At 43.7% G+C, this 18,324-nt stretch overlaps 1 protein-coding gene across 9 annotated transcripts in view; it reads left to right on the top strand.

The window, feature by feature from the left end:
* Positions 1 to 376: 376 nt before the first annotated feature.
* The window catches only part of wnk3 (WNK lysine deficient protein kinase 3), a gene marked incomplete at its 5' end in the record, with an annotated part of 29,636 nt that continues 11,688 nt past the window's right edge, over positions 377 to 18,324 (top strand). For 6 of the 9 annotated variants that reach the window (XR_014593337.1, XR_014593338.1, XM_083919802.1 and 3 more), the window contains 11 exons: positions 377 to 1,096; positions 10,066 to 10,238; positions 10,381 to 10,601; positions 11,020 to 11,177; positions 11,527 to 11,615; positions 11,744 to 11,963; positions 12,177 to 12,492; positions 12,584 to 12,702; positions 12,827 to 13,027; positions 14,023 to 17,442; positions 17,679 to 17,722. Coding sequence is in view for 7 of the 9 variants with exons in the window: in XM_083919802.1 (XP_083775928.1) it covers positions 377 to 1,096; positions 10,066 to 10,238; positions 10,381 to 10,601; positions 11,020 to 11,177; positions 11,527 to 11,615; positions 11,744 to 11,963; positions 12,177 to 12,492; positions 12,584 to 12,702; positions 12,827 to 13,027; positions 14,023 to 17,442; positions 17,679 to 17,722 (5,681 nt within the window). The remainder of the gene's footprint in view (positions 1,097 to 10,065; positions 10,239 to 10,380; positions 10,602 to 11,019; positions 11,178 to 11,526; positions 11,616 to 11,743; positions 11,964 to 12,176; positions 12,493 to 12,583; positions 12,703 to 12,826; positions 13,028 to 14,022; positions 17,443 to 17,678; positions 17,723 to 18,324) is intronic. The other 3 variants (XM_083919798.1, XM_083919800.1, XM_083919803.1) reach the window with 3 other exon arrangements.

Below are 18,324 nucleotides of genomic sequence, written 5' to 3'. Positions count from 1 at the left end.
GCTTGAAAAAACTCCGGGTTTAGTGTGTGGGAGACGTGTGGTTTATCTTGATTACTGCACCTAAGTGGATATAAAGAAAATAAAGGACATGGTGAGGAGGAAAGTGAGGACAGAAACCTTTCTTTAACAGCTGTGGTCTCACCCTCCTGTGCAACTGTAAAGCATCTAATAAAAAGAAGACAGGGAGACAGAGTTAAAAGAGTTAAAGTGGGAGAAGGTCACCTGCAGCACTGGAAGGACAGCCTGAAAAGTTAGAGGGGGTGAGTGGGTGACCACAGTAAGAGAAAGAGACGGGGACTGACGGAGGAGCAAAGGTTTGGAGGGGGAGGAGGAGGAGGAGGAGGGGGTCGAGGAGGAGTGGGAAAGGCCATTCTCCATGGCTACTGACCCAGGAGAGCCCACAGGCACCGAGGACTCCTCGGAGAAACCTGATGGACAGAGGGAGGAGGACGCAGAGAGGGAGGGCAGGACCGACCCACAGAGGGAGAGGACACAGAGCACTCCCTCGGACTTCCCCTCCTCCCACACTCAGGAGAGGAAAACAACAGGAGGAGAGGATGGAGGAATCCGAGGAGGAGGAGGAGGGGAAGCCAGCCAAGAGGGTGAGGAAAACCCCATCAGACCGATTTCATTCTCCACGCCCTCCTTACCTGTTGACACTGGCCAGAAACGACTGAGGAGGGAGAAGCGCTTCTTCAGGAAGAGTGTGGAGATTTGTGAGGAGGACAATGAGGTGGAGGTGCCCTCAGAGGCGCCCCACAGTGCCCCCCACCTGGAGCTGCGCTCAGACTCAGTCTTCACGAGCAGTGCCCAGCAGGAAGGGACTGCTTCATCTTGCACTGCCATGGGCCACGACCCATCCTGCCCCAGCTCCAGCCAGGAGCCGGGCAAGGATGCGCCTTTGTCTGCACCGACCCAGAGAGGGAAGGAGAGGGACCGTGAGCAGGAGGAGGAGGCGGAGATGAAGGCTGTAGCCACCTCTCCTGGAGGCAGGTTCCTCAAGTTTGACATTGAACTGGGCAGAGGAGCCTTCAAGACTGTGTATAAAGGCCTGGACACAGAGACTTGGGTGGAGGTGGCTTGGTGTGAACTTCAGGTAAGATGCTTAGTTCTCTTTTTCTTTTCACACCATGATGTCAAAATATTTAACATGTATAATTATAAAATAACAGAAAGCCACAATTAGCTGCAAGATGAATAATCAATGTACTCTAAGAATCGAGAATGTGTACACATCCCTGAGAGGTAAATGGAAATACTTTATATCAACAAATGATAATTCCAATTAGTGTGAGAGCTTTAAGCCCAATGTTGCTCCTTTGAAGGTATGTGTCCCAGGAGCTCTTTTCTCTGGAAATCTGGAAATCTGAGCACGTTGTCTGCTTGCTATTCATACAGCGAGACTGCAGTTCAGTTGAGACTGGGGTGAAAAGGAGGAGCATTGCTTGTAGTTAAGTGACAGCACACAGCCTTTTCTGGGAATGTTATGAATAATAGAATCATGGGCTGTCAGCGTTTCTTCTTGTTCTTAATGGAAATAGAATTTTTTGTTCTGCATTAGCCTGGATTATATGAATTGATCTATAACGCTTAAGGGGATATTAAAGTTAGGATTGCATTAATATGTTTTAGGTGTAGTGTTTAAATCAGCAAGGGACTCCTCACAGCTCTTGAGAAAAAAACATTCTGAGAGGTTGAAAAGGTTTATGTTCACTTGCCTTTTTTGTACTGGATATTTCTTTTTGAAGAAGCTAATTTTGTCAATAGTTAGGCTAGTTTTAACTGAGGCTACAGTACATGTAACGTTCTACTCTTATCTATTATCTATTGTGTAATATAATGAGGTCTGAAATGGCCAGAGTCATCTGAAGGGGAAGCTCTGAATGGGATGCATTTTGTGAAAACAGAGCAAAGAGGAACATTGTATCAATTGTACAGCAAACATTACTGTAAGAAACTCTTTGTCATGCATTGGCATTGCAGTAGGAGGAAAATAATGACCATTTCAAACATCTAATACCAGAGCGCTGTCAAAGTCAAGCGTAAGTAGTGGGACACGTTGTTAGATGGTGTGAATTCAGCAAGTGGTGGGAGACAGACTTTTGGAGGAGAGAAGAAATGCATCCCTCTGACTCTTGGCTCCACAATAGAGAGCAGTGTTATGGTAAGCCATCTGATTTGACTGCTGGCTTTGTGTGAGAAAAGTCAGTCATGTGTTTGGTTTGGAGCTAATTCCAAAACAAGAGACTTGACTAATCCTTGAGATCAAGCTTTGTCTGTTGGAGTGGCAAGCAGGACCATCACCTTTTCTGGTTTTACTCCTCTCTGCTGAAGGTAATAGTAACACACATAACCTAGGGTGCTGGATCAAAGGAATACTATAGACAAACAACATACAGTAGTGATAGACTGATACATCGGCCAATATTATTGGTATTTGTGCTTTTTAAGTATATCGTATCGGCCGATGCGGGCTGCTGCATAGTTTTTCCCGGCATTTTTTACAGACAGGCGTCCACAGGCAACTCTGTGTTGCTTGAGACGCTTTTTTTAAGTTGAATAATTGTTACTATTTTTTAAATTGAGACTCGTAACATTTTTTGTCATCTTTGTGTTATTTAAATGACGTAAATTGAGGGAGCAAAAGTAGTATCAGCTCCAAATATCGGCCATCGTCTAAGGATGATGACAAAAAAATCCGTATCGGCATGGGCCCTAAATAAAATATATCGGTCGTTCCCTAACATACACCCTAGTGTCTGGGGCTTGAAATGTTACTACAGCAATGAAATCTACTTGGTGTGCGGATCTATTTGTTTTTCTATTGTTTTTCTATTTACTTCTGTCTGTAAAACCAAGTGAATCAGTTGAGCTGTGCTGCTTCGTACATCATACTGCCACAGCTCATGTTGATTCCTACCTAAATACTTGCTCAGCCTGCAAATGTGCAAAAATTAATGATAATGTTATTATTTATATGTTCTGCCACCAGACAGCATTCTTTTTTCAAAACTATTTTTTACGAACTTGTATTACCTTTATAGGTAGGGCTGTAGGTCGGATTCAGACCCATGCCGTCGCCAAGGAAAGACTGATCCTATATGACAGCTTTGTTTTATGACACCTACAGAGGCACCACACTGTATTTTGCATTGGCTCAAGTGTGTGAACAAATCCGAGCTGGAGAAGCGTTCTTTGAAAATGAAAAGGCAGTAGATTTAAGCTGATTTACGTACCCATATTGAATCTGCAAAATCCAATTTTGTCTCTATAGTCGCACTGGGTCAAAGTAAATCTCATGGAGAAACACAAGTGTTTACTGTTTATTTGTTTATGAAGCATGAGAACATTACCGGCTACATCAGTCAGAAATGACTGAGACAATTAGAAACACTATGCATATTTAACTGTCTAATTAGAATTTGTATTATAAACAGATAGGAAGATGGCCTTTTAGAGAGACAGACTGAAATTCAGACATGCTGTGAGTGTGAGAAAGAAAAGAGAGACACAGGAGGTGATGGTGAGTAGGCGAGAGAGACAGAGAGGGAGACGACATGCCAAGCAGAGGATTACCATGGCATCCCTCCCAGAGAGCAGTCGCGTAGCTAACACTAAGTTACCATATGCGCACACTCACACACACACACACACACACACACACACACGTACACACACACACACAAGCACACACACACACACACACACACACACACACACACACACACGCACACACACACACACACACACACGTACACGCACACACAAACACACACACACACACACACACACACACACACACACACACACACACACACACACACACACACACACACACACACACACACACTCACACGCACACACAGGACACAGTGGTCTGGCCACAAGCCTATAGATTGATCCAGTTTCACATTCAGTGCAACATTCTAGTCACTCGGGTCACATGAGCTGTCCTATTTTCCCCACCTTCCCCAAGCTTGTACACAGTTTTAATCCAACATGGCATTAGAGTGGACAATATTGTTTAGAATAGTATTCGATGATCCGCTTGCTGTATTAATATTGATAGACTTGATGTTGACATTATTTAAAGAATCTGTTGGTGTTGGATGCAACAATGAGAAATCTTTAGTAACACAGTACATTGTGGACATATCCCAATTAAGGATGATAATGAACAACAATATTATTAGGGATACACCGATCCGACTCTTTCAGTCCCAATACAATACCTGGGCTTGGGTATCGTTCGATACCAATGGATACCAGGAATTACAGTTCAAGCGTAAACCTTAAATATAGCAACATATTGGTCAAAACTTAAACAGGAATTAAAGTTTTACATTCATATTGTATTTATAGTATATAAACGTATAATCTAATTGAATAAATCCGACCCATTGTTACCTATTCCCTAAATGCAGTATTACTGTCTATATTTGTATCTAAATGTGTTCAATGTGATGAAAGACAAACATTTATTTTATGGTTTGGATTTTAGTCTATTAGTTCATTCTTAACGCTTTTATTTTGAAATCCAAAAGTCAATTCCACTTAAAAGCACAGGTGCCAGTAATCAAACAGCATGCACAAGTATGTATCCTAATTTGCTTCCAATCTGAAGGCACAGGATGGATCAATACACAGCCTGAACATGACGAGCCACTGCACTACTTAATGCAATCTCCACTATCCTGTGAGAATGCAGCCTGGGCGCACCTAGCTCCTCTTCTCCTGTGCCCACAAAAAGAGGGAAGCCAGGGGATTATCTATCCAAATGCAGCTTGAAATAGTGTAATTAAAGTTCACAGTGCGGACTCCATCTCTCTTCTTTCGTCTCTCTCTCTCCCTTGAGGAATTACACGTCTAAAAGGGCAGAGTCATATATCTCCCTTGCTATTGCCTCCGTTGTATATTTTGGCGTCCGTCACACTAAATGGATGTGTGTGTTTATGTGTTTTTTTACATGTATTGCATTTCTGTGTGCAAGCTGTTGCTCTTTGTCTTCGTCATTATATGCCACTGTATGTGTCTGTCTGTCACCCTCTCTCTCTCTCTCTCTCTCTCTCTCTCTCTCTCTCTCTCTCTCTCTCTCTCTCTCTCTCTCTCTCTCTTCCTCTCTCACCCTGCATCCCTCCATCTCTCCCTCCATCACTTTTTGTCTGTGTGAGTGAGCATGCAGAGTGATCCAGAGAGTTAATTACAGTGGGTGCCTGTAAGGCTGGAACAAAAACCCTGCACAGACAGCATAACTCGGGCGGCAGAAACCAGACTGGTTCAACCCAGTCATCCCAGACTGGTCCAGTTCAGCTCAGCCACACTCACAGGACTACAAACCCTAGCGCAGCGTTCAAGGCTGCAGTACTGTAGGTTGCCATGATGATGATGAATGAACACCTTTTGATCTCACATGTAATGTCATAGAGCCTTTTGGATTGATGTCTGCAGATAAATGACAGCTTAAGAGGTTACCTGCTACAAGGGTCGTGCCGTGTTTCTTAGTTAAAAGGCTTATCCTTATTAAGGCCATTCGAGCACTTGGACTTTTGACACAGTTAAGGGTTGTATCAACATTAGAGTTTAGTGTGCAGCTCCTTTGAAGCTCTATACCCCTTGTTTACCTGTCTACTGTACAGTCAATACCCTCAGTTTTGCAGTTGACATCGTAATAATTGAGCCGTTGGTTGAGAGATAAGTTCCAGCAATAGCTGCATGCCTATCCTCTAAAATGAAGTCCCTTGTGGAAGTTTTCTAGAGAACAATGGGTAGACACCACGTACTTTAATTCTTACGGATTACAACTTTAAGAAGGTTTGGTGAACAAGGCCCATTGCCATTTGCAGAAAGACTTACACATATTTAAAAAAGTATTTTAAGTAAATTCTTTTGCTCATTGTTATAAATAGCAGCATCATAAGAACGCAGTTTGAGATTATCTTGGTTGTTTCTGATTAAAAGACTTTTATGGGTTGGGTCAGGTAAAGCAAAGACAGACCACAGCTGAAATGACTAGACACGGACGGAATTGATCCAAATTGACCAGACGCATAACTAGGGCACCGGCAGCTGGCAAGTGTCCCTCGGGCTGTATCCCCATTACCTAACTGACAATGGAGATTCAATGGCTATTAAATGTCTCAGACACATCACCACATAACACTGGCATTGACTCTTAAGCCTCATCCGATAATCAATACATCTGAAGCAGTTAAGATCAAAAAATGATGGCATGTGATTATCATCTAAGGCATATGGTCTGGTTATGTCAGACTACTTGGTCACCTAAAAAGAAATTGCCAGTACACTGGCTAAAGACACCTGTGAAGGTTAGTAAACTTGGCCTACTGGCCTGTGGTTCTAATCCGGTGTGTGGGCCAACCCTTTGCCAGCATTTATCTTGTTAGTCTGAGCTGTTGTAGCTTACAGTAATCTAATAATAACCACCCGCCACCTTGGATTTTCAAACACTGACATGCTGATTCCCACATTGCATGACCATACATATTCATACATATTCATAAATGTACAAATACCCACCTACAGCAAAACAAATGCTTCCTTACTGTTGACAGTGCCCCTCCTATTTATCCCACTGTAGATGAGGCACACTAGAGTGTAACCAGGGGAGCCAGTTCATCTTGAGTCTGTATGCTATCTGATACTCATGCAGTGTTTGCCAAAATAGATGTTTTAGGGCTCACATGCTTTGGCATTCACAACCCAGCCTCTAAGCGTATTCCAAATGTGCCTTGTAAGCCATATCCTGTCCATTTACCCCAGTGTTTTATGAGGCTACTTAACCTGCAGTTCGACCTTCTGCTCTACCAGATGTCTGATCCAAAAAAAAATCTCACGGTTCACGACCAGGTTTACTAAGTTATAGTTCTTAGTCTGTCACGAAGGGGCCATGTGACAACTATATTGTCTGAGTGTGGACAAAATTACAGACATATAATTAATTACAACTATCCTGCACCATCCAGACCCCTCAGGTCATCTGGGACAGGTCTGCTTTCTGTCCCCAGAATAGGGGTGCATTTTTAATGCACTACATGTCTGGAACAAACTCCCCGAAAACTGCAGGTTACTATCCCGTTTAGTCACTGTTTTTAATGTGTGTAAATGTCTTTTTGTGTTGCACTTTATCTTGATACTTTTGATGTTTTGTGTAAAGCACTTTGAAATGCCTTGATCTTAAAATCTGCTATAAAAATACCCTCGCTTTGCCTTGCCTTGCCTTGCAGTAAATACTGCATTTGTGGAACTTCTAATGATCTATATTTGTTGAGTTTGTATCAAAGGGGTGTTCCAGTGTTGTATAGTTTCTCGTAGATGGGTTAGATGACAAAGGCGTCTTTTTTGTTTCTGGTAACAACATCTTCTTCTACTCTGTTATCTGGCGGATAACAGCCATGTATAAAGCATAGCCTATAACGCCAATAGAACCTGTGAATACACTATGTTTTGCGAAGCTTAGTTTATGTGCTCCAAACCATTTGTTGCAAACGTCCACTTTACATTTCTATGACATTTCAAAAGTTTGCTTAAAATTCGCTTGACAACTGAACAGGAACAAAACTACTGCAATGATTACTATGTGCTTAAAGCTAGAGTGTTTACTTCATGAGGTTGCAGAAATGGAGAACAGTCAGACTGATTTAGAGATTTAGAGGAAGAAAGACCTGACCCGTCACCACAGGCCTGTGCCATGGACTCCTGAATTGACCTTTCTCTCCCTCACTTTCTGCCTATATTTTGTTGCTTCCCCATTTACATTTATCTTCTGGTTAGGAGCCTATTCCTTCCATTTTCTCCTCTGGTGGATATATGCTATTTTGTTTGTCAGATTGTTTGTTTTGTTTGTTGTTGTTTTTTTTTATTTTGCTGGTTGATCAAAGTTGGACTAACGTACTGTAGTATACATTTACAGATTATTCCAATAAAATCCAACAGTGTATTGAGTAGTATTCCCTTAAATGCATCATGTAGGTCAGTATGAATGAAGTTTCCTAGCAGCAGTAATTTTATTTGGGTGCGTTAGCAGTTTGCAATGGAAAGGGGACTGTGACTTTTTATTCACACACTTGAAAAATGCAAATAGCCTTCTTTCGAGAGATGTTTTTGTTGTTGTGCCTCTCTTTGTGTCTATAGGTTTATATGTGTGTGTGTGTGTGTGGGTGGATATGGGAATAGGAAGTAGGTTTGTATGAGTCTGTCTAGACACAATCTCACCATCTGAACTCTCTGTGACCTTTGCCAACCCTAAGGCTGTCTGTTGCCACACTCAGTGGGAGACACGATAGATGCTGAGGAGGCAGCAGACAGTCTGGCAAGCACTCTGTCTCTCACCGTGCCAGACACTGAGGCAGAGTGATGGTCCTTGGACAGAGGCACCCAAAACACAGGCAGCACTCCCTGACAAAATAAATCACCCTAGAAAGATGACACATGGATGGAGGTACTGTAGAGACAGGCAGCACGGTAAGACACACCTGCACACAGTCAGGTACACACACATAGTTGCATATGCATGCAGGAACATATTAACACGATGTAGTTGGTGTTAAAGGAGTGAGAGTATGAGGGTAGACCAAGGCTAGGTAACTTATTCTTAGCCATAATAGTGCAACGAGGAGCAACCCTTTTGTTGATGCTACTTCCCTGTTGAGAGCGGAGGGTTGGAGCGATTGCCTCCACCAGTGCTTCCAGAAAAGGGCATTGAACCAGCAAAGACAGAGTGGAAAAGGTATCTGAAAAGACAAAACACAGACATGGGGGCGTGCACACAGACATCAGTGCATGCTCGAAGAAAAGCCATATAATAAATTTACAGTAAATGGATGTAGAGACAGAGAAACTACATTGCATGAAAATTGGTTAATTTGAATCCAAACATCTGCAGTACGCTGCCCCCCTTTGTGTAACATCAACATCAATGGAATCGATCAGTGGAAAGCCAGCGTGATTATGACTTCTATTTATAGATAGGTCTGTTTTTGACATGACAATGGCTGCCGTCCGACTCCCTTGCATACATCAACTCATACACGCTGTTTTGTTTTTGCTTTTCTTATATTTTGATTTAACATCAATGGTTAAAGGTTGCCTTTTGTTAAATAGAAGCACATAGTGATGAACTAACTTTTCAGTACCATCAGAAAACTTCCTTCACACTTCACAAGGTCAACAAAGGTCAAAAGACCACAGACCTGAAATGCTCTATTATTTGCACACATGGAAAAAGCAGACAACAACAGTTGCTTGTGACAAGTCTAAAAATAGACGCTGACTTAGCGGGGCCAGTCAGGATTTTACTGCGCTGAAAAATGCTTCGATTGTGAGCATTGGGTTTGATTTATCAGTATTATATCAGAAGCACACATCTTGCATATTCATTCATTCAACGCTATTGACTTGGTATTATCTATGGAATGTAAAGATGTGTGTATTTTTGGTCATGTTATTGATGGGAGTACCAAGGGTTTAAGAAAACATGAGAATACACAAGTAATACAAGACATACAAAACAAAATACTTTCACTGCATAACCAGTCGTAAATCTTATAAATTACCTATGCACTAGTCTTTGACATAGGGATAAATCAATGGCTGTGTTCCTGTGGGATGCTGCTCGTGCCGGTGAATTTGTGCCGCGTCCATTCTGGCTGCCATACTGGGGATGTGTGACAGATGCAGGGGAAATATTTTATAAAGCCGAGGCCTGGGTGTTGTCTCAGCACTGCTGCTACTCTATATTTCTAGCACCATCGAGTGGCGGTAGTTGTTAGTGCACAGTGATATGTCTGTAGTGTCAGGTAGCCTCATGATGTTTTGTTGCTATGAACAGAATCGTGTGGCTGCGTTCTTGATCTTGCCTGGGTCCAGACCTTACTACAGCCACTACAGAGTTGACTGATGGAGTGTAACTAGTTTACAATTCAGTCTGATATCAGGCTATTCTTGTATGGCTTATGGAAATAAAATGAATCAAGTGCAGTTATGGGATTGCCAGCCAGTCTATAGGAAACATTATCCCTAAAACCTGCTGTGTACCTCTCACTTCAGGATCGCAAGCTTACCAAGGCGGAGCAGCAACGTTTCAAGGAGGAGGCGGAAATGCTAAAGGGGCTCCAGCACCCCAATATCGTCCGCTTCTATGATTCCTGGGAGTCTGCGCTCCGCGGCAAGAAGTGCATCGTACTGGTCACTGAACTCATGACTTCAGGAACACTCAAAACGTTAGCACAGCCTCCTCATATCTGTTATTCTTCACTCAGTGACAGCTCACTATGTTTCATTTATTTAATTTGTGTGAAAAATAATTGTTTGTTGTTTTTTTGTTTCGTTCACTCCAAAACCCTGCTTTTTCTTTCTGCACAGTTATTTGAAGCGCTTTAAGGTGATGAAACCGAAGGTCCTGAGAAGCTGGTGTCGGCAAATCCTGAAGGGCCTACATTTCCTTCACACCAGGACTCCTCCAATAGTCCATCGAGACCTCAAGTGTGACAACATCTTCATAACAGGCCCCACAGGCTCAGTCAAGATAGGTGACCTGGGACTGGCCACGCTTATGCGGACCTCCTTTGCCAAGAGTGTCATAGGTAGGCTACATAAGTAGACCAGCTTCTTCCGAGAACAATGCCAGGCGTGTGGTAGCTACATCAGCAAACTGAGTCAGGGCCTTTAAATAGACTTTTCTCTGCATTCCTTGCTGGTCCGATTTTCACAGAGGGCATCAGCCTCCTGGAGGTATAGATCATTATTGACAGAGTTACTTTAAAATCCATGTGGGCCGCACTTAATGTCAAAAAGAGACAATGAGCCAACTTAAACAATGCACTGTGAGTACCATTCAACTCAGGAAGCAAGAGCAATTGCAAGGAAGATTGTTATCAGAGTTTCAATTCTTCCATTGACTTTGGGTCATTAGCGCACTGTGGACATTGTTGTGATAGCCGTGAAATAGTATTTCGCTGTTCTGCTTATAATTGACTGTGAATCTCATTTTGGTCTTAACAGGAACGCCGGAGTTCATGGCTCCAGAGATGTATGAGGAGCACTACGATGAGTCTGTGGATGTCTACGCTTTCGGGATGTGCATGCTGGAGATGGCCACTTCAGAATACCCCTACTCTGAGTGCCAAAATGCTGCTCAGATCTATCGCAAAGTTACAAGTGTGAGTCTCTTTGACTGCATTACTCTCATATAGACTATGATGACATGTTCAAACTTTATTCTTTGGTAGTTTATTTATTGTAAAAAGCAAGATTTCCATGTTTTTTTGTTGTCAGAGATTGTTGCAGGTCTAGGTGCTATATAATAGAGATGCCCAGATCAGTTCTGACGCCATCCAAATCTGTGTGTACTCACATAAAGACATTGAACATTAAAGCATGGAAACATGTTCTAGTAGAAACCCAAAATGCAAGTGTGAACCTAGAGCGTAATATGGGACCTTTAAATGTGATTCCAACCAAATGTCTTCAATTATTGTATATAATCTCTTAATCTTTTTTTTTCTATAGGGTATAAAGCCAGCCAGCTTTGATAAAGTGAATGACCCAGAAATCAAAGAGATCATCGAAGGCTGCATTCGTCAGAACAAGAGTCAGAGGTAAGCAGGTTTTACTTTCATAACACAACGTACAGCAGTGTGTCATGCAGAATTCCTGAGCGGAATCATAAAACACGCCGGTACCTGTTTCATCATCCCTGCTCTTTTTGTTGTCCCTCCCTTAATAGACTTTCCGTCCGAGACCTCCTGAACCATGCCTTCTTTGGTGAGGACACGGGGGTCCGGGTTGAGCTGGCAGAGGAGGACACAGGCACTCAGGACTGTCTGGCTCTTCGGATTTGGGTTGAAGAGCCAAAGAAGCTAAAGGGGAAGCACAAAGATAATGAGGCCATTGAGTTCAGCTATGACCTGGAGAATGATAGCGCTGAGGAAGTGGCTCTAGAGATGGTGAGACACAGGGACAATTCATATCTGACTAGTCGAAACAGGGTCCAGTGTGGGATAGGGTAGAGGGGGGGGAAGGCTCTGATGGTTCAAAGCTAGCTGGAAGGTCAGGTCCGGGTAATCCTTCAGCTCATTTATTAGCCATTTCAAGGTACCTCCTTTTGACCTAGATTCCCTCAGCCTACCTCTCGTCATTAATATATCTCTCTCTCCCAGGTAAAGTCTGGATTCTTCCATGAGAGTGATGCCAAGGTGGTGGGAAAATCCATCCGGGACAGAGTAAATTTGATCAAAAAGTCACGGGAGCGCAGACAGCAGCAGCTCCTCCAGCAGCAGCAGCAGGGCATCGAAGAAAAAAGAGACTCCACTCTCACCTCCTGCACCTTTTCTCATCCATTCGGCCCATCCTCACTGGAGCAAGGGGCAGCTGGACAGACCAGGGGAGGAGGGCAGGAATCTGAGGAGCTGCCAGAGGTGGACCAGCATGTCAGGCAGCAACACATTTTTAGTGGGATGAACATTAATTTGCCAGGTAGAGTAAGCACCTTCATGATATATTTTATACAACAGTAGTTTATTGGATTTAGGCCATGAATTTATACATTTTTTTTGTTTTCCCTCAGAAGGTGAGAGCATTGGGTCTGCCAGCTGTGAATCTTATGCAAGTGGACAGAGCCGGGCATACTCTCAGCAAGGGAATTCATACACCCACATTCAGACTACTCTCCCCCCTGCGGCATCTGTATGTCTATATGTTATTGTTTTTTACTCTTTCGTAAATCCCACCAAACGGATTAATTAATCATTGTTTGAAATCATTGTATTGATAAATCACAATGTTTACCAACTATTTTCTTGCACTACAGAGCTCTGGCACATTTGCTCATCATCAGATGCTCCCCATTGGTGAAAGTGGAAGTGTTCCAAATGTGCCTATTGGGCAGAGTGTTAGTATGTCCGGCATGTCCGTAGGCCAAAGTGGAGGGGGACCTGTGGGTCAGACATTTCTTCAGCCCAGTACCATGGTTCCACAGGTATCACCAACTGTCCCTCAACAATATTTTCAGGTGAAAATGGTGATGATACTAATTAGAATTAACGCTAAAGTCATATTTACACTGCAACTACAGCATTTAACGTTATTGTTAATGGAAGTAAAGCTATGGTTTCAAGACTCTTTGGGTTCTTTTCGCTCAAATAACTATTTACGCAACCACAAATCATCCTCATAGTCCTCTGACATTGACCATTTGACTGTATGCTGTACAGGGTTTCCCACAGGAGATTAGTTAGCGGAGGTTTATTAGCCTAAAGGTTGATATTTTTTTTCATAGAGCTCAGCAGTGACCGCCCACTTTTTTAACAGCTCCAGTTCTGGAAGTGATTTTCCCATTCATTAACTACATGCATGTTTGATAAAATCCTTATATAAGGAGTTTTAAGACTTGAACTAAGCCAACTAACCACGAGATTAATTGTGACCATTAAAAATTTGATTCAGTGTAAAACAAAATGGGAAAAAAAGGCGAAGGTACAAGGCTGTATACATAACGATCATTCAGTCAACGAGTTCAGTGGTAACAGAAACTTACCAGGCATTCGCAAGTGCAGTAAGCATTTCCATGCTAACAATGAGCCTCGCCATGTTGCTGTTACACTCTTTGATTGCGGGAAGTGTAGTACTACTCCATGACAATGCGAATAAAACTTGTTTTCTTAAAACAAGGTTGATGCAGGAGCATAAAACATTGTTTCACAATCTCATAGCACGTAGTAAGTCTACGTTTGATGGTTACAACTTTATGGCGAATAACCAAAATCCTCCATTCACAATATGAATGGGATATTCTTCTGGAATCACAGCACTGTTGAGCTCTATTGATGTGTATTTACTTTTTTTCCACCTCTGCTATAAAACACTGTTGGAAAACCTGTTGTATAAAATGTATTGTGATAATAATGGATGCTCCTTGCCAAAGCTTATTCTTACCTAATTTTTCTACCACTTTCTTTTTCCTCTTCCTTCAACACCAATCATCATTCTGTCATTATCACTGAGTAGTCGCAAACATTCCCATCAGATGCATTTCATACTGCCACTCCCCATGGGTCATTGGCCCCCTCGCAGCCCTACATACCCCCACAAGCACCCATTAATGTTCTCACTACATCCCTGTCAGCCTGTGATCCCGCCGGACTAGGGGGGGCCATTGTGCCCCTTGCTCAGCAGACCCAACCCCCTGCCACCCCCATGCAGCTCACTGACATCATTCCCCAGCCAGCCCCCCAGCAAACACAGCCCATCATGATCCCTCAGCAGACTATTGTCCAACAACAGATAGGGATGGATCCCCAGACTGTTGCCCAGCCGCAACAGCAAATGGAGGCCCAGACTACTCTGCTCGAACAACAAGGTAGTGCCATTCAGCCACCAATAGAACATCATCCGCAGAGCCTCTCCGCTATAGCTGTCCACAAACATCAACATGAGCCTCAGCAGCAAATCTACATACAGCAGCCTGTGCCACCTGTGGACACAACTCCTCAGCAGCAGGTATTGCCTACACAACCAGGTATGGAGTCGCGAGCTATGTCATTACCGCAGCCGGGGGAGCAACCTCAGACTTACAAACAGCAACCAACAGGGGATCCTCGTGAACAGACCATGATACAACCACAACTGCAACAACAGCTTCAGCAAACTATCTTACAACAGCAGCAGCAACAAGCTTTACTGCTTGAGCAACATCAGACGTACGTCCAGCAACAGCTTGATCAACAGCAACAACAAACACTGCTTCAACAGCAGCAACAACAAAATGCCCAACTACAGCAAAATCAACTGGAGCAGCAGCAAGCATTTATGCACAAGAAATTGTTGGATCAACAACAGCAGCAAGCTTTTATTCAACAGCAACAAGAGCAGCAGCAGCAACAGCAAGGACTCGTACAACAACAGAAACCACAAAAAGCCCTTTTACAACAGTTAGAGCAGCAACAGCCACATCCTCCTTTACAGCAACAGCAGCAGAGTCAGTTGTACCAACAGATTGGACAACAGCAAACTGGAATACAAAAAGAACCAGAGAAGCAACACATTGTACTGCAGCAGCAACCCCAGCAGACTCAACAGCAAATGGAACAATTGCAGCAGCAAGCCTTACTCAGACAAATGGAACAACAACAGCAACAAGCACTAATACAACAGCATCTGCACCAGCAGGCTATTTTACAACAGCATCAGCTACAACAGAAAGCTCAGCTGCAGCAACAACAACATGAGCAGCAACAAGTGCAACTCAAACAGCAGATAGAGCAGCAGCAGCAAGCTCTGTTGCAACAACAGTTTGAGCAACAACGTCAGCAACAGTTCCTGTTGCAACAACAGCAAGCAGAGAGATTACAACAACAGGCTCTGATGCAGCAACAGATTCAAGAGCAGCAGCAACAAGCAGCCATCATCCAGCTTCAGCAAACTGAGAAGCAAGAGGCTTTCCCTATTCCACAAAGTAACAGTGAGCAGCTGATTCAGCAGAAACTGACTGAAGTGCAGCACGTGTGTATCCAACAACTAAATGCTACTCAGTTTACACCTCTGACCACTCTCACACAACAGCAAGTGATGGAGCAAAAGCAGCAAGCAGCATTAATCCAGCAGCAGCAGCAGCAGCAGCAGCAGCAGCAGCAGCAGCAAGCATCTGTTTCCCAGCCTCAGCATTACTCCTCTGTAATGGAACCTAATATCCCAGTTGGAGCTCCAACCGGCACTGAGGTGATTCAGCACCAAACTCAAATTGTCTCACAGGCCCAGGTCCCCATGGCCATTCAGACTGCGCACATCCCTGTTCAGACGTTAACGGTTGTCCCAGCTCAAGTTCTTACCCAGCAAGGCCAAAGTGAGGCTCATCCCCAGAACCAGGTCCCAGTCCAATTTTCAGCCCAGTCCACAGTCCAGGCAGCTCAGGCTATGATTGAGGCCCAAGCTCCTTCTGCTGCAGTGATCCAGGGACAGACCCACGTCATCCAGACCCAGCAAATTCCTTTACAGACTAGTTACCCAGGACCTGCCACTCTCACACAGAGCCAGGTAGCTGCTCAACCATTAATCCAAACTCAACCTCTGCACCTGACTCTTAGTCAGTCCCAGCCACCACATGGTCAGGGTCCAACTGTAGACATTCAGATGATGAGCCAACAAAGCCAAGCTACCATCCAGCCTCGAGCTGCAATTTCCGCAATTCCCAGTCAGATCCAACATGAGACACTTGTTCAGCAAAATGCTCAAATGCCAGGGCTCATGCAGCCCCAGTTACAGCAACAAACTCAAGGCCAGCAACCCAGTCAGATGCATGCTCAGGCTACCGTTGGACCTTTGACCCCTCAGTATGTCCCTCAGCCTACCCACCAAGCCATGCCATCTGTACGGCCAGATATAACTCATATTACACAGCAGCAGCAGCAACAACAAGAACCAGTACTGCAATACCAGCAGATGATTCTGTCTCCTGGCTCAGCTGGAAGTGTTGGATCTACAGCAGATAGTCTCAGTTCTGTAGTGGACCCTGTAAACTTTGTTGCCACTTCTCATCCTGTGCAGCAGGCTGGAGAAACCTTTGTTCCATGCCAAACAACACAACATCCAGTTGTTCAGTCCCAGCAGCAGCCTCTTGGAGGCACTGCTGACCCTTCAGTCATTCAGTCCATCTCCCAGCCATGGGAGTCTCAGTCTACTGTGCAATACCAGCAGCAGCTACAGAAGATTTCTCAAGTGCAGCAACCCCTAGCTCCACCTCCTCCACAGGCCCAGTTACTAGCACAGCCCATCTCATCGTCCATCCAGCAACCGCTTCCTATAAAGCAAGCTTTGATAACCCTTGATGAGAGTCAGCTGCCCTCGCAATGTCCACCTGCTTCACATCTGGTGACCCATCCATCTGCACAGATAAGCCCCAGTAATGTTGCAGAGCCTCAGTCCCAGAACAGGACCCTTCCCCTCCATAGTCATCTAGTGGCAGGCGCCCCTCCGTCTCCACAACACAAAGCTGTGCAAATGCTGCCAGCTCACACGCACACACAAACCAGCCTTCAGGCCCAATCACACACCCACACACAGACACATTTTCAGATACAGGCTCATTCCCACACCCAGACACACACTGAGACATCTATTGCTGAACAGTCTGCTCTACCCCATGTTCTTTTTCCTGCGCAACCAATGCCCCTCAGCCCCTCTCATACCTCTTGTCCCCCAACATCACTAGCATCTCTCCCATTCCTACCATCCTATCAACCTGCTGCTGCCCCTGTGCCAGAGCTGCCTACATCTCCACCAGTGGCCGAGGTAACCTTACCAGGGCAGACCAACTTTATACCCACCTCCCCTCCGCCTGTTACTACTCTACAATCGCTTGACTCTAATGCCCCCAAACTGCCCCAAGCCTCGCTGCAAGACTGTGACCTTTCCCTGCTAGGCATTGCTCAGGTACAGGAAGAATGAACGTTTGCTTTTTTAATTAAGAAATAATTTTACTTTGCTGACATACTGAAAGAATGATTGAAAGTAACTCCTATCTAATTATTTGAAAAAGCTTTAACTGTCTATAAAATTAACCACTATTACATTATAGCTGTATTTGCATCTGATGTTGCTAATGTTTTTTTGTACCTTTTTTCTGCTTACCTGCGTATTCCTTTGTCTGTATTCATGTTACTCTACAGGATGGTCCGTACCTGTCAAGTACAGAGCTCCATTCTTCATCAGGGTATGTGTTCTGAAAGCCTTCATTTGAAAGCATCTTAAAAAAGAACAAAATGTAGATGATAAGTATAATTAGATTTCTAGAAGTGTAAACACAGTGGGGCTCATGAAAAATACCGTCTTATCCTAAATCTCTCTTATTTCTTTTTCTGTGAGGCTTGCTCGTACAAGTTCCAAGTCAGATTTACAGAACTCTTAACATGAGAAACTTATCGTCAATATCATGTCGCTGGTACCAGCTTGATGAATGCCACCTGTTCATGAGGTGGCGTATGTTTGGTAGATTTGGTCATTTGTCAATCTACACTCTAAAATATCAAATTACCAAATAGTAGTCCTGTTATTGAAAATCAGCAAACACATTTTGCAGTGTTACTCTAGTGTTTTTAGAGCACCCAAACCAATAAGAACATATTAATCATGCAGCTCATATATCCTATAATCTAAAAAAATAAATCTAAGTAAATTGTGTACCATGATGATGATGATACGGTGAACAGAATATTGATTTTGCGTTAGGTTTGCCTATGTTGCATGTTTTATTTTAGATAATGTCTGCATCATATTTAAACTCCAAATTCATTCAGGGAAAAGCATTCTGATTCA

Source organism: Echiichthys vipera, assembly GCF_963691815.1.
Source record: "Echiichthys vipera genome assembly, chromosome: 9".
NCBI lineage: Eukaryota > Metazoa > Chordata > Actinopteri > Perciformes > Trachinidae > Echiichthys > Echiichthys vipera.
Note: the sequence above shows the minus strand (reverse complement) of the source record. Positions and strands in the feature narration are given on the sequence as shown.